Source organism: Elephantulus edwardii, unplaced genomic scaffold, assembly GCF_000299155.1.
Source record: "Elephantulus edwardii isolate Elephantulus edwardi_28Jun2011 unplaced genomic scaffold, EleEdw1.0 scaffold00011, whole genome shotgun sequence".
NCBI classification, from domain to species: Eukaryota; Metazoa; Chordata; class Mammalia; order Macroscelidea; family Macroscelididae; genus Elephantulus; species Elephantulus edwardii.
In genome coordinates, this window is record NW_006399761.1 from 26,246,735 (window position 1) to 26,261,394 (window position 14,660).

At 47.5% G+C, this 14,660-nt stretch overlaps 1 protein-coding gene across 1 annotated transcript in view; it reads right to left on the bottom strand.

Moving 5' to 3' along the window:
- Positions 1-13,837, bottom strand: part of SPRED2 (sprouty-related, EVH1 domain containing 2) — a 157,030-nt gene extending 143,193 nt beyond the window's left edge. Inside the window, exons 1-3 of the mRNA XM_006881035.1 lie at positions 13,808-13,837; positions 13,277-13,751; positions 12,888-13,082 (exon numbers count right to left, since the gene is read on the bottom strand). Of these exons, the coding sequence (XP_006881097.1) occupies positions 12,888-13,082; positions 13,277-13,751; positions 13,808-13,837 (700 nt within the window). The remainder of the gene's footprint in view (positions 1-12,887; positions 13,083-13,276; positions 13,752-13,807) is intronic.
- Positions 13,838-14,660: the final 823 nt, after the last annotated feature.

Sequence of the window (14,660 nt, forward strand, 5' to 3'; positions counted from 1 at the left end):
AGAGCTCTTTTCTATGAACCCTAGTTTCCCTTTGTAGAAAAGGCATGAAAGACTGAGAGGGAAAATGCCTCAAAACTGGTTTACAGACAGACTCCTATAAACACCCTCACAACCGAGGAGACAAGCTAGGCTCTCTGAGGCAGGAGAGGGAGGCTCACTTTGAGATTTTGAGTCGGAGAAAATCACAGACCTGCCTTAAACCCTATTAAGCAAAGGAGAGAAATTGAATAACTGCATTAAGATTATACTCACACTAACACAGCTTGAAAAAGGCTGTAAAAGTCAGTAAGCCCACTGGGATGTTAATGATTATACCAAGGTCTGGTGCTTCCCTGCACTTCCGCCACCTGGACCACTGCCTTCCTTGGCTAGAAAGATGAAATGAGACAACGAAACAAGACACAGGTCAGTCTACTTCTCAGAGAACCCTCAATCCCACCCCCCACACCGAAACTATGAACTCTTGTTGTAGAAATGGTGGAGCTGTTAACTAGGGCTTCTCATATACAAGTCAAAGATGGGAGCAGGGACGGAAAAGGAGACAAGGACGTCGCTCCCGTGACACTGACAGTGGGAGAGGAACTACTAACAGATCTGACCTCGACTTACGGGGGGCCACTGAGCAAGTGGGCATTACGATTCTAAGACAAGAAATGGGGTGCTGTTCTAGGGTGACCTGCCAGGACAGCATCCAAAAGGCCACAAGAAACTGCAGAACTGCCCTGGAGGCTTAAAGTCCCTCTTGCAGACTCCATGGAGCCTGGGACAAGCCATTTCCAGTTTCTAAGGTATAATGTGTGAATCTCATCATGTGGTTAAAATAGTTAACGAATGCTGTCTGCCGTGTACATTTTAAAATAATGTCTCACTATGTGATGTGGGAGAGCGCTGGTGGCCTAGTGGCAAGAAGCTGCACTGCAATCCCGAAGGCAAGTGGTTCGAGGCCACCCACTGCTCTGCAGAGGGATGGGCAATCTCCTTCTGTGCAATTAATTGCCTCTGAAAACCCACCAGAGGGTCAGTTATGGGTTGGTTCCAACCGACCACGTACATAGCAACAATGTGATGTGGGAGGTACCAGTGGAGAGCAAGTAGTAATGACAGTCTCTGTTCATCAGGTCAGGAGGGACCAGTCCTTGGAGAAGGACATCATGCTTAGAAATGTGCAAGGGTCAGAGCACGAGAGGAAGACCCTCAATGAGAGGAACCGACACAGGGACTGCAGCAATGGGGTCAAAAGTGTCAGGGAGGGTGAGGCTGGCTCTGGACTGGGCAAGGTTCAGATCTAAGGTTCGCAGGGTCGTAGTCAGCTCAGTGGTCCATAAAATCAACATACTAAAATGAGCCAAGGGTCCTGGTGGCACAGTGGTGAAGCATTTGGCTTCTATAAGCAAGAGTCAGTGCTTCAAATCCACTAGACACTCCAAAGGACAAGTATGTGGCCGTCTGCTTGCAACTAGCCAGCAACGGGCAACTGCTGTTTAAATGCATTGATCATATTGTTTACCCGCCTATGACGCGATCGCACCAATACACAGTGTTACACGCTGGACAGTTAACCAAAAGGCTGGTGGCGGAAATGCACCAGTGGCTCCACAGGAGAAACAGGAGATGGTTTTCCTCAGGTAAGGTTTGTTGTTGTCAGAATGCCGTCACGTCAAGCATGAGCCACAGCGACCCTGTGATGGGCTGGTCTGAATCCTGCCCTGTCCTGTGCCGCCTCACTGTCTCTGATACAATCCAGCCCACTGTTCTAGTCGCCATGTCAACCCACCTACACGGGAGTCAGCTTCATGTGAGGGGGTTGGATTCCATTTTTTTAAGTACACAACAGTGTATATGTCATTTACACAAACCCAAGGCTCACAGTCAGGGCATTTGCCAGTAGCAGGGAGAGGTTTTGATCCCAAAGTCCAAGTTTCCTCCTGTACAATCACAACAGACTCCTCCTTCCTTGCGAAGAAAAAAAACAGCTTCATGTTTTTTTGGATGTAGGTAAAATATGCGTAACAGTTCAAATTTTATATAAAGGAGACTCTTTTTCAGTAAGTCATTATTTTCTTCAACCAGACCAAAAATGTCATTTATCATGTGCTCAGCCCCTTGGCCAGGCCCTGTTAAGTGCTACTGAGTCAACTCAGACTCATAGCGACACTATGGACAACAGCTCTGAACCCTGCTCTATCCTGAGCTCTCTGACACACCTGCCCCCATGACCCAGTCACTGAGTCAATCCATCTCATCGAGGGTCTTCCTCTCTTGTACTGTCCCTCCATGCTCCCAAGCATGATGTCCTTCTCTAAGAACTGGTCCTTCCTGGCAACAAGCCCAAAGTATGTCAGACAGAGCTTCAAAATCTTTGCTTCCAAGGAGCAGATTGGTTTCACGCTTCCCAGGATGAACCTGTTCATTTTCTTAGCAGTCCATGGTATATTCAATACTCTTCTCCAGCACCACAGCTCAAAGGCATCAATCCTCCTTCTGTCATCCTTAGTCACTGTCCAGCTCTCTGATGCATAGCAAGTAATTGTGAAGACCATGGCCTAGATCAGGTGCACCTCGGTCTCTAGACTGACACCACTGCTCTTCAGTATTCTAGAGAGGTCCCTGACAGCAGATTTTCCCAATGCAATTCATCTTTTGATTTCCTGGTTGCTGGTACCAAGAGTGTGGATGGTGGAGCCAAGCCAACTGTAGCCAGGCCCAAGGTATCCATTATGAAGTCATTATTCCCACACCCAGAGCAGAGGAGCCCCTGGGCCAAGGTTCTCTGAAGCCAAGCCATGTTCTCGGTGTGAGACGCAAACACAGAAGAGATAGCACCTACGTGGGTAATCACAGGACTCTGGATGAGCAGTCTGCATGTGAGGACCACTCAGCGGGATGGCAGTTTGAATGCACCAGCTGTGCAGCGGGGGAAAGACCTGGCAATCCGCATCCAAAAAGTTTTTCACCCACAAGACCCAGGGGAGCTCAGTTCTACCCTGTATCATAGGGTTTCACAATGGATCTAAATCAACTCCACTGTGGCAGGCTTTCTCTTGGTTTTTAATCTGAAAAATCAGTACTACTGTACTGAGGCTAGAGTCAAAGTAACATAGTGAGAGAAAGAAATATGGAAAATGAAAAGACAAGTCTCTGCAAGATGAATGAAAGTTTTTAAGTCTCAGGTATTTATGAATGGATTGCAGAGAAGACAACAGAGAATGAAAGTGAGATACGAAAAATTATGCTTTCAATACACCCAGAAGCCGAAGGGATATATTTTAGAAGTCACCCATATTGAAGCTTCATCTGACATACTTTGGGCATGATGCCATGAAGGATTAGCCCTTGGAGAAGAACATCATGCTTTGAAGGGTGAAGAGACAGAAAAAAGAGGAAGACTCTCGATGAGATAGATTGATTCTGTGACTGGGTAATGACTGTAGGTGTGTCAGAGACGGTCAAGTTGGCTCAGGAGAGAGAGAGAGAAGGTTTCAGGGCTTTTGTTGCTATGAGTTTCAAGCGACTGGACTGGACGGCACAAAACAACAAAAATTTCTTCAATCACAAGTGCTAAATGTGCAAATGAAACCAAATAGTTTTCTTTCCCTCTAAGTGCAAGTATACCAGGAATTTTTTTAAAATAAATATTCAACTACTCTTTGGAAGAAGCAAAGATAACATTTCACAAAGTCTGAAAAACATTCAAAAGGTAAGCATAATTTGATATCAAACAGTATGATGCATATTCTAGATAATACCTGAAAAAGGGGAATAAGTAGTTAAAAAAAATTATTTATTTTAGTAAACTCCTTTGCCAAAGAATATCAAGAATTCCACTGAAAATGGCCTGACTTCCTCTCCAGCACCAGGGAAACACGTCAAGCTGGGAAGATATTCCTCTATCCAGGGCTCCAGTACACAAAGCACATTTTGATCTACTATAATGCATGTTACTTCTAATCCAAAGCCACTAAAAGCTCTGGAAAATACCTTAAAAAGCATCATCAATGTTTTCTTTTCAAATAGCGATTAAAAGAAACATGTACTAGAATAAATTATTGAATTCATGAATGACTAAAAAAAAAATCAGCCAAATTTACTTAAGACAAAAACCAAAACAAATGCATGTGCATGTGAACACATACATTCCATTAGTCTGACTGTATTATCAGTTTGTCGAATTTTTGCTGCAAGGCTGTGTACTGTTCAGCCTGGTAATATGGAACGGGGCCAGTACTGATGTGCATCAGCACAGCTGCCTCCAACGTCAAGTGTTAGAATCCTGCAGCTTCAGCAAATCGTCAATATGATTTCTACAGAGATTCTCCTGCAGAAGCCCAAATGGGTCCTGGCTCCTGGAGCTCAGGATCGCCTCCATATCCCAGGTCCTACAATAGTGATTGGAATCCAGATGGTTCTAAGTCGCCAGTCAGAGAAAAACAACCACTAGATGTCTCTAGGCCAAATTTCCTCCTAAAATACATCAAGGACTTCAGTGAACACCATTTCTCAGAAAGAGGCATATATGTATGTCCTGAGTTAACCAAATACGACAAATGTAATTATCAAGTTAGTTAATGGGTATAAAGAGTACTTTAAAACATCTAAATCCATCCTTTATTTTATTCAATAGAAACCACAATGTGCCCAAAGGTACTAAAGTAACAAGTAAAAACTAGGCAGTTGAGACTTAACCTTAAATTCAAAAAGTATATATTCTAGCCAAGAACCAAGCCTGGTATTAGCCCAACTCTATTTGGTGATAAAGGAACAACAACAATAAAAAAAAAAATCCTTATCACTGGACCAATAGGCTACATCATGATAAATGGAGAAAGACCAAAGTTGTCAACAATTTCATTTCACTTGGATTGTTCCTTGGAGGCAAGGATTCTGAAGCTCCATCTGACATACTTTGAACATGTTGCCAGGAGGGACCAGACCTTGGAGAAGGGCGTCATGCTTGGGAGGGTGGAGGGACAGTGCAAGAGAGAAAGACCCTCTATGAGGTGGATTAACACAGTGACGAGGGTAATAGCAGCAGGTTGTATATTGTGTTGGAGACACGGAGGTTGGAGCATGGCAGGACAGGGTTTAGAACATCACCAGGAGTCTTCGATGACTTGACAACAGCAACAACAATCAATATCCATGGTAACAGCAGCCAGCAAATCAAAAGACATGTTGTACTGGAAAAATCTGCTGCTCTCCAAAGTGCTAAAAGAACTTGGATCTCACTTTAAAGACTAAAGTGCGCCTGGGTCAAATCATGGTTCCTTCAATTACTTCCTATGCATCTCAAAGTTGGACGGTGAACAGGGATGACAGAAGAATTGATGTTGACTTGTGGTGCTGGAGAATACTAACTATCCCATGAACTGCCAAAGGAGCAACCAAGTGCCTCCAGGTTGCTCCTTAGAGGCAAGGATGGTATACTGTCAGGTCATCATGCTGGGAAAGATGGAGCGTCAGGGAAGGAGAAGACTCCCAACAAAGTGGATTAACAGAGACTGTTAACAATGAGCTCAAGAATATCAGAGTCTTAGTGCAACAATGAATGAATGAGAACCCAAAATCTCTGTAAATGTTCATTAAAACGAATAAAATTTAATAATAATTTTTAAAAAAGAATATCAGAGCCTTATGGTTAGCACAGGAGAACAGAATTAAGGTTGCACAGAGAAGTGTTCTCGGGGTGGGGGGTGGGGGGAATTGTATACCAATGAAGGTATTTTTTTTTCTTTTTCTTTTCAAAGAGAGGAGTGAATTGGTGGGGAGGGGTGGGCAGGGAGAAAAGTACAGCAGTGAATGAATGGAAATCCAAAATCTCTGTAAATGTTTATTAAAATTAATAAAAATGGAGGGAAAAGAATATCAGAGACACAAACAACAAATGCTGGTGAGGTTGTGGAGAAACTGGAACCCTTATTCACTGTTGGTGGGAGTGTAAAATGGTGTAACCACTGTGAAGGCTGTATGGCACTTTCTCAAAAAGTTGCAAATAGAAATACCATTTGACCCAGCAATTCCACTACTGGGAATATACCTCAAAGAGACCATAACTGACATCCAAGCAGATATATGCACATCCATGTTTATCGTGGCTTAGTTCACAACAGCAAATAATTGGAAAAACCCCAAGTGCCCATCAACAACCAAATGGATAGAGAAGCTGTGGTATAGTCACACAATGGAATACTATGACGCACTGAGAACAAGGAACTCATGCAATATTATACAAAATGGGTGACCCGGGAGGACACTACGCTGAGTGAAGTATCTCAGTCACAAAAAGACCAAAAAAAGCATGATGCCATTGTTATACAGAGGACAGACATAGGAGTTGGGTGGACACTGAGAGAGATGGGTTCAATAACATATACTGCATTGAAACAGATGAGGGAGAGAACTGTTTAAAAGGGATATGTGATTAGGTATTATTGTCATGACAGGAGTCCAGAACAAAGGCTGCACAGTGGAGTGGACTTGGAGGTAGGGATTGAATAACAATGAAAGACTTTTTCTTTTACTTTTCAAAGAGTGAAGTGGGGGGAGGGGTGGGCAGGGAGAAAAGTGCAACAATGAATAAATGGAAATCCAAAGTCTGTCAACTTTCATTAAAAAAAAAATCAAAGACGATGAGAACAGCACTGGTTTTTTCACAGGGTTGCTACATCGCGCCTCGAAGTGCAGAAGAGCAAAAATGTCAATCTGAAGACTAAGGTGCACAGGATTCAAGCCATTGTTTTTTTCAATCATTTGCTATGCATCTGAACGCTGGACAATGAATAATCATGAAAAGAAAAATTGATGACTTCGAGCAAAATCAACAGGTGGTATAGTTCCTAGAAGCTGTGCTGTTATCACAAAAAAAGTTCACGTCATTTATCATCACCACGTGTAAGTTCAAATCCACAAACAGCTCCATGGGAGAAACATGGCTAATCGCCCCTCTGCAATTTGCTGCTATTAGGTATTGTCGAGTCAACTGCAACTCCCAGTGGCCCTATGAACAGTGGAGCTGTTCCCTGGCCTATCCCATGCCATACAAACACAGACAGCTCTACAACTCTGCACATCAGCCTGGCTCGGCGATCTGTAGCCTCGGAAGCTCTGTGGAAGGTCAGCTATGAGGTGGTGGCCACTGGATGACAATGCGATGGAGTACTATTTTAATTAACTTTCCATTCGTGGCTTTTTGGAGATTGTTGTGGGTTTTTTGCTAGGAGCTCTGGTGGTTTAGTCATAAAGTGTTGCACTGCAAACTGAAGGGTATGTGGTTCGAATCCACCAGATGCTTCGAGGGAGGAAAGAGGGGCAACGTCCTCCCACGTGCTTTACAGCCACTGAAAGCCCTGTGAAGGGTCAGTTATGAGTTGGCACATAGCAACAACAATATAGGTGTTTTGACTGGTTAAAGAAACAAGCAGCTGGAGAAGATGGGCCATAAGAATGCTCACTAACATTCTCTCAGAGAAAAGCCCCGGCTGACTGGCCGCAGAAGGAGGTCTAGTCCAGGCCTATGGCCTATCACGGCTAACTTCAACCCTGCAGACAATACTCCCTTTAGACAACAATGTTCTGGCTCCCATGATCCTTACTGTCCATTCACATTCGTGAATGATTTTGTCTTACTTTTGAGGTGTGTGTGTGTGTGTTTTTTTTAATAAAGAGACTAGGGTTCTGATTATGCATAATCAACTCCATTTTTTTAAATGTAAAGATTGGAGGAACAGGTCCTTGGAGAGGGACATCATGCTTGGGAGGGTGGAAGGACAGCGCAGGAGGGGAAGACCCTCTATGAGGTGGACTGATTCGGTGACTGGGGTAATCAGGATGGGTATGTCAGAGGCAGTGCTGTTGGTGCAGGATAGAGCCGGGTTTAGGGCTGCTGTACATAGGGTCGCTATGAGTCACAAGTGACTGGACAGAACATAACAACAACAAAGATTCTACTCATTAAAGCCAAACATATACCCGCTTTTAAAGCTGACAGAAGCAGGAGTAGTCAACAGTTAATATTTTGTGTTTACTTTTCACAAAGAATGTGATAAACAACTCAGAACTTGTGGGAACACCCCCCACACATCCCTTTATCTTGAGGTATACCACAGAATTCTCACCCCCAAATTTAATTAAATTCCCTTTAACTCAACATGGGCCTCACAGCATTTTCAGGGATTAAAGTGAAGTGAAAACAACTATGGCAAAAAACAGAATACCAGCAAGTCAGAAGAACTACGACGCATAAATGATTTTCCTCAGAACCCGGGAGGCTTTGAAGCTCAATGACAGGCTGAACACCAATCCCTTTTCCAGCAGCACCATACAGCAGTGAAAATCACAGACCTCTTCGTGAACCAGAAGCCCCAGGAGTTCAAATCCCAGCTCCTGCAGTTACTACCATTATGGACTTTTGGGGGAGCTCCGTAAGCCAGGACCTGTGTTTCTGTTTCTCTAGGCTTGTTCGTGTTCTCGTGCTATTGGAAAAGAACTAATACCATCTACTTCACAGAGTTCCTGAGACAAAATGACTAAAGTATTAAAACAAAAAAATGAATTTGGGGCAAGTAACTTTTTACTTCTTTTTTTAATTATTATTATTTCTTGTGCATGTACCGTCAAATCAGATCTGACAGGTACAGGAGGAAATTGTTCCTCCTTCTCCAGCAGAGCATCTGGTGGATTTGAACCGTGTACCTCTGGGATTGCCAGTACAGCTTCCTGCCACTAGGCCACCAGAGCTCCACTTGGGGCAAGTAACTTTAAACTTCCTCATTCTCCACCTGGTTATTTGACAATTAATGCCCTGAGCCTATAAAAAAAAAATCTACCTCAGTGCCCTCGAAGAGTCCTAACTGACGTCCACCTTAAAGCTGACATTACATGGGCTGGTGAGCCTCTTCCACGTCATGGCACCTCTCCATCGGACATCCAAGGCTGTAAATCTCACTGGAAGCAGACCAGCTCATGTATCCTTCGAACAGCTGGTGGATCTGAGCCACCACTGAAATGCCACCCTGCTGAGATGGTGGCCAGTAACTGCTTGTTGTTGTGTACCTCTGAGTCAGAGCTGACCCACAGCTGACTCTCCGGCAGCTTCTCAGAGGTCGTTAATCTCACGGGAGGAGACTGCCCATCTTTCTCCCACCAAGCAGCAGTGGACTTGACGACATGCCTTTGGGATTGCAGTCCAGCATCCTGCCACTTAGACTAACAATAAACTGCTAAGAAAGATATTTTTCAGACAACTGGGACCATGAGTTAAAGACATCAGGGAATGATTCTTTTATAAAGTGTGATAATAACATTGTGGTTTCACAAAAGTGTATTCTTTCAAGAAGCAAGCTTCAGTATTTAGGTGTAAGAGTCCTGATATTCGTAATTTGTTTGAAATGGTTCCGCAAGAACAGTTAAAGCTAGGTTTCAGTTTTGGTTTTTAGAAATGGAAAATCTCTTAACATCAGAAAACACAGACTGAAGACAAAGCTACAAATCGATTCCCAGCAAGCAGTTCACGGCTCAGCAAGAGCCGTACCGATGTCCGGAATGACACCATCTGCTGATGCCCAAGCCATTCATTGGCATGATCGGATGCTTTCAAGACACAATGTGTGAACTGATAAAATTTCCCACATCTAGGTACAAAAAGAAAACATCCCACTTTCAATGGTTTGTTCTTGCTCGCTACTGTTCACATTAATTTTTTAAAAATCTGGACAGACATTAATGTTCACATACATTTCTATCTGGGCTGAGATCAAAGGAGAATCATCAGTGTACGTTGTCTACACAGTAGCTGTTGTTTTGAAGCACCATTGAGAGCAGACAAGCTCTCTGAATGGCTACATATTTTTTATTGTTGTTATGCACTGTTGGGTCAGAACCAACCCTTCAGCAGGTTTTCAGAGGCTGTAAATCACACTAGAGAAGATTGCCCCATCCTCTTGTCATGGAACGGCTGGGGCATTTGAACCAAGTACCTTTGGGCTGGCAGTGCAACTACTAACTGCTAAACTACCAGAGCTTATGTTATGTTGTGTTGTGTTATAGACAATATTTTATTATATCATACTATGCTATACTATATCATAGGAATTTTAAAGTGGAATTGTAATGATATTTTTCCCACTTAAGAATGATGTCATCAGTTAAAAGGTTTTGTTTTATAGCACTCATCTGCTAAATCCGTGGGACTTTTGGTGGCCTAGTGGGTAAAGCGTTGCACTGCCAATGCCAAAGCACGTGGTTTGAAACCACCAGCTCTCCCCAGGAGAAAGATGAGAAGGCTCTTCCTGTGTGATTTATATACAGCATCTAAAAAGCCACTAGAGGGTCAGCTATGGGCTGGTTTCAACTCAATGGTGCAAGCTTTCTTTTTTTAATGCTAAATCTAACAAATAATTACTAGCTATACTTTCAATAAAAATTGTTACGTATATGTAAACCACCAAGAAAGTCTGTTTTACCTAAGGCACAGATGTATTTTCCCCTCGGTCTCCACCTGGGTGTCCTTTATTCTCTTTTATAAATATTACACCCTCAGTTCGCAATTACTTGCTATGCATCAGAAAGCGAGACAATGACTAAGGATGACAGAATTGATGCCTTTGAGCTGTGGTGCTGGAGAAGAATACCAAATATACCATGGACAAGGAGAACAAACATGTTCATCCTGGAGAGGGTGAAATCAGGCTGCTCCTTGGAGGCAAGGATTCTGAAGCTTCATCGGACATACTTTGGACATGTTGCCAGGAGGGATCAGTCCTTGGAGAGGGACATCATGCTTGGGAGGGTGCAGGGACAGTGCAAGAGAAGACCCTGGATGAGATGGATCGACTCAGTGACTGGAGTAAGGAGGAGTAGGTGTGTCAGAGACAATAAAGTTGGCTCAGTGTTAGAGCAGGGTTCAGAGCTGTTGTACATGGAGTCGCTGAGTCACAAGCGACTTGATGGCATATAACAACAACTCCCAAAAGGAATCTGAGTGATCCCAAGCAAAATCACCAAAAGGGAAAGTAGAAGACTGAAATTCACACAGGATATGAAACCAAAGCCACAGCCATCCTGTTATCCTCACTAACAGTGACCTTAGAGCACTTCTCCCCCAGGGTTTCCTTAAGGAAGTGGAGTGGACTGATACCTTTTCCCTGCGGAGCAGCTGCCTAGTTCAAACCAAGGCCCTTTCAGTTAGTATGCAAGGGATTAACCCCTGTGCTTGTGGCGCTCCTTCACAAAGATTCAAACTCACTGCCATTGACTTAGAGCTGGTCCTCTGGTGGGTTTTCAGAGGCTGTAAGTCACACAGGCGACGGCGCATCGTTTCTCTCCCAGCACAGCTGGTGGATTCTAACTTTGAGCCTTTGGGTTGGCTGCACCACTCACCCTCCAGGAGACCAGGCTCCTTCCATCACACACAGGAAGGAGTAAAAAAAAATCCAAGCAGAAATCTAAGCTCTTTTTATGACTACTACTGTCACCTAATCATTTCAACTCAGCTTGCAAGCAGTATAGATAAAGCAGGCCCAATAACAACAAAAAAACAATCACAACAAGCTCTATAACTCGGCGAGAAACTTTCTGGCACTAACATTAAAAAGGAATTCTTGAGATGCGTCATTACGTCAGGTCATCAAACAACAATAATGGACAGTGGCGTCAGCAATGTCAGTTTACCGCCCATGTCACCACTTTCTTTCTCTGCATTTCATGTCTCCTGCCAAGGTCATTACATTGAAAGTGACTCCAAGCAAATTATTTCTGTAGCAGGTGAAGGCACTAAGGCTTTTTCTGATTCTGACTGAAACCATAACCTGTCCTCAAATATCCATGGTTTTCAACCTACTTCTGGCAGGCGGTTTTATGTTCAACTAGCTCTGAGAGTTACTTCTCAACTAGCTCTGGAGATAAACTTCTCTTGCCATTGGCAAGCCAACCAGCAATCTTCTTGCTTTGGACACCAGACCGGGCAGGATGCAAGGCTAACACGCAGCCGTCCAAAAGAAAAGGCTTGACCTGTACTCAGAAGGGATGGAAGCAGCAGAAAGCACAGTTAAAAAAGACGTCGTCGACAATGTCCAGCTCCAGGGCTGGGCAAGTTTCTCATTGCCCCTTGTGCCCCTCACTGCTTCCTGTGCATGTGGGTACAAGCAGGGAACTGATAAAATACTCGTTTACCATTAAGTCTGAAAGGAATAAAGGCCCCCTCCACCCTTCAGTCTTAAATTCATGTTTTTATATTACCATTCCAAGATATTGTGCATGAAAGGAATCTAAAATTTAAAAACCAGCAGATGTGGTGTGATGAACAATCATGGCTCGCACCAGTCGGGGATCCTGACACCAGTCAGGATCTCTTCCGGGGACCACCAGTTACTGCAGTCAAAGGTCTCTGAGGACCCTCGGGAAGACAATCCCCAACACCAACCCTCCTGGTGGGCGATGTAAAATGATAAAGGCTAGAAGGATAGTAAAGAAAAGAGTAAGTTTTTTGGAACACCACGTAACACTCTGTCACCTGCTACAAGCCCTCAGCTCCATGCCTCTGTCGCCCAGCACTGAGTCACTTCCCCTCCAGGCACTCCTGAGCCCCGGTGCTCGCCTGGGGCACAGAACCTGGGCTGCGGAAGCTCGCTTCCCGCTCCCCTACCCCCCCCACCCCGCATCCACCCCGTTGGGGCTGCCCACAGGCGCATGTCCAGCCGGCAGACCACCGATCACCGTCTGCCTGCGCCCAGGCGCGCGCCGCGCTCCCTCACCTAATGGCAGCTCTGAATGAAAGGAGCCCAGGCAGGCTCCGGATTTATGAATGTACAGGGGAGGAGGGGAAGAATATCATGTGACAATAAAGAAGAGCGTCTTATTCACAAAAAAAAAAAAAAGTGTCTGGTGGCGGGCACTGGCACTGAGCGGCGGTGGTGGCCGCGATGCGGTGACCGTGGGGACCCCCGAGGCCACAGACCCGAGGCGCCGCGCCGCGCCCCGCGGTGCAGCCCCCATGCACTCGGGGCTGGAAACGCCTGGGGCGAGGGAGCCAAAAAGCCCACCGGCCCCCGAGACCGCGAGGTGGATGGGGGATGCACCTTGACCACAGGCTGGCAAAAAGGCACGGGTCTGCTGTTGGGATGCAGGGTCTGCTGCAGGGTGCAGGGTCTGCCGGGAGCCCCCCCCCCCCCCGCGCAGAGCGCCCCAAGCTTTGTTCCTCTCGGGCTCGCGGCCTGGGCACGCTCGCCCCGTGCGCGCGCACACACAAGCACACACGCGCGCTCATGCACACACACATGCACACACTCCGCTGCCCGCACGCTCCCGCCCCTGCTGTACACGCGGCCGATCCAGCCCCCCCCCTGCAGCGGCTCCGACCCCAAAGGGCGCGTGTCCCAGGCTGCAAGCGCGTGCACGCGCACGCGCGCCCCGGGACCCCTCGGGCGGCTCCAGCCCGCGCGGAACTCCGCGTACACCGACCCCGCGCAGCCCGCGCCCGGTCCGCCCCGGGCTCCGCCGTGGTTTTTATGAATGAAAATGTGGTATGCAAATGAGAGCGATTCAAGAAAACGAAATGGCGGAGCCAGGGCCCCAGTGGGCTCCAGCGGCCGGGCCAGGCGGAAGAGTCCCAAAGTCACCCGGGAAAAGCCGGAGCCTCGGGAGCAGAAGCGGGGGTGCCAGGGCTTCCACCCCGGACACGCGGAGGTCACCCGCGCGCCCTTGGCCCCCGAGGCCGCCCCCAGACCGCCGAGTCTCGGTGCACCGCCGCGGACTCCCAGCTCAACAAGGGGGGATCCCGCACCCTAACCCGACAGGCCGAAGCGCTGCACCCCACGAGCGTCGCCGCCTCCGCCCTCCCCGCCATGCCCCTCGGCCGCCCTCGCAGGGCACCTCGACCCACCCCGGGGCCACACTTACTCGTCCGGGTGTGTTTCTTCGGTCATCTTCTTGTTCACCTCGACGCCTGTCCCGCGGCGGGCAGCTGTGCTCCCTTCATCTTCCTGCCCGCTCACCCCCTTCGTTTACATCTCCAGAGATCGCCGGATGGCGGGCTGGGGGGCGGCTGGAGATGAAGGGGCGCCGCAGGCAGCAGGGGAAGGAGAGCTCCCGGCGCGCGGGGTGCCGCTGGGGGGAAGGGGTGCAGCGGCCAGCTGCAGGGAGAGAGCGCGCCGCAGCGCGGAGGGGCGCGGCTCGGGGGACTCGGGGGGCTCGGGGACGGCAGGGAGGCGAGCAAAACAAGCGCCTGCGGCCGCGGGGGACTCCGGGGTGCAGCCGGACGAGAGAGGTGGGCCGCGCGCGGGGGTGCGGAGCCGGTTTGACCCCCAGCGGCCGGGCCGATCACGGTTCCGGGGAGCGGTCGGAGGCCCGGGGAGGTGCGCCTGGGAGGCGGTGCAGGGCGCCCCGTCCCAGCCCCATCGCTCGCCTCCGCCGCTTTACTCCATATTGGATTCTCACCGCCGCCAACAGGAGGAGGAAGTAGGGCGGAAGCGATGACGTCTTCCCAGCGGCCAGAGGTGGTGGAGTGCAAAAAGCTTCCTACTTGCGACCGATAGAGAGAAAAAAAAAGAGGAGAGAAAAAAAAACACACACCCCAACTTTGTCCCGCCTACTGAGCATGCCCGGCTTCCGCTGCCTCCCGCCCTCCCGGCTCCCGCTCCCGGAGGAACCGCGGAGCTGACTTGTTTGCG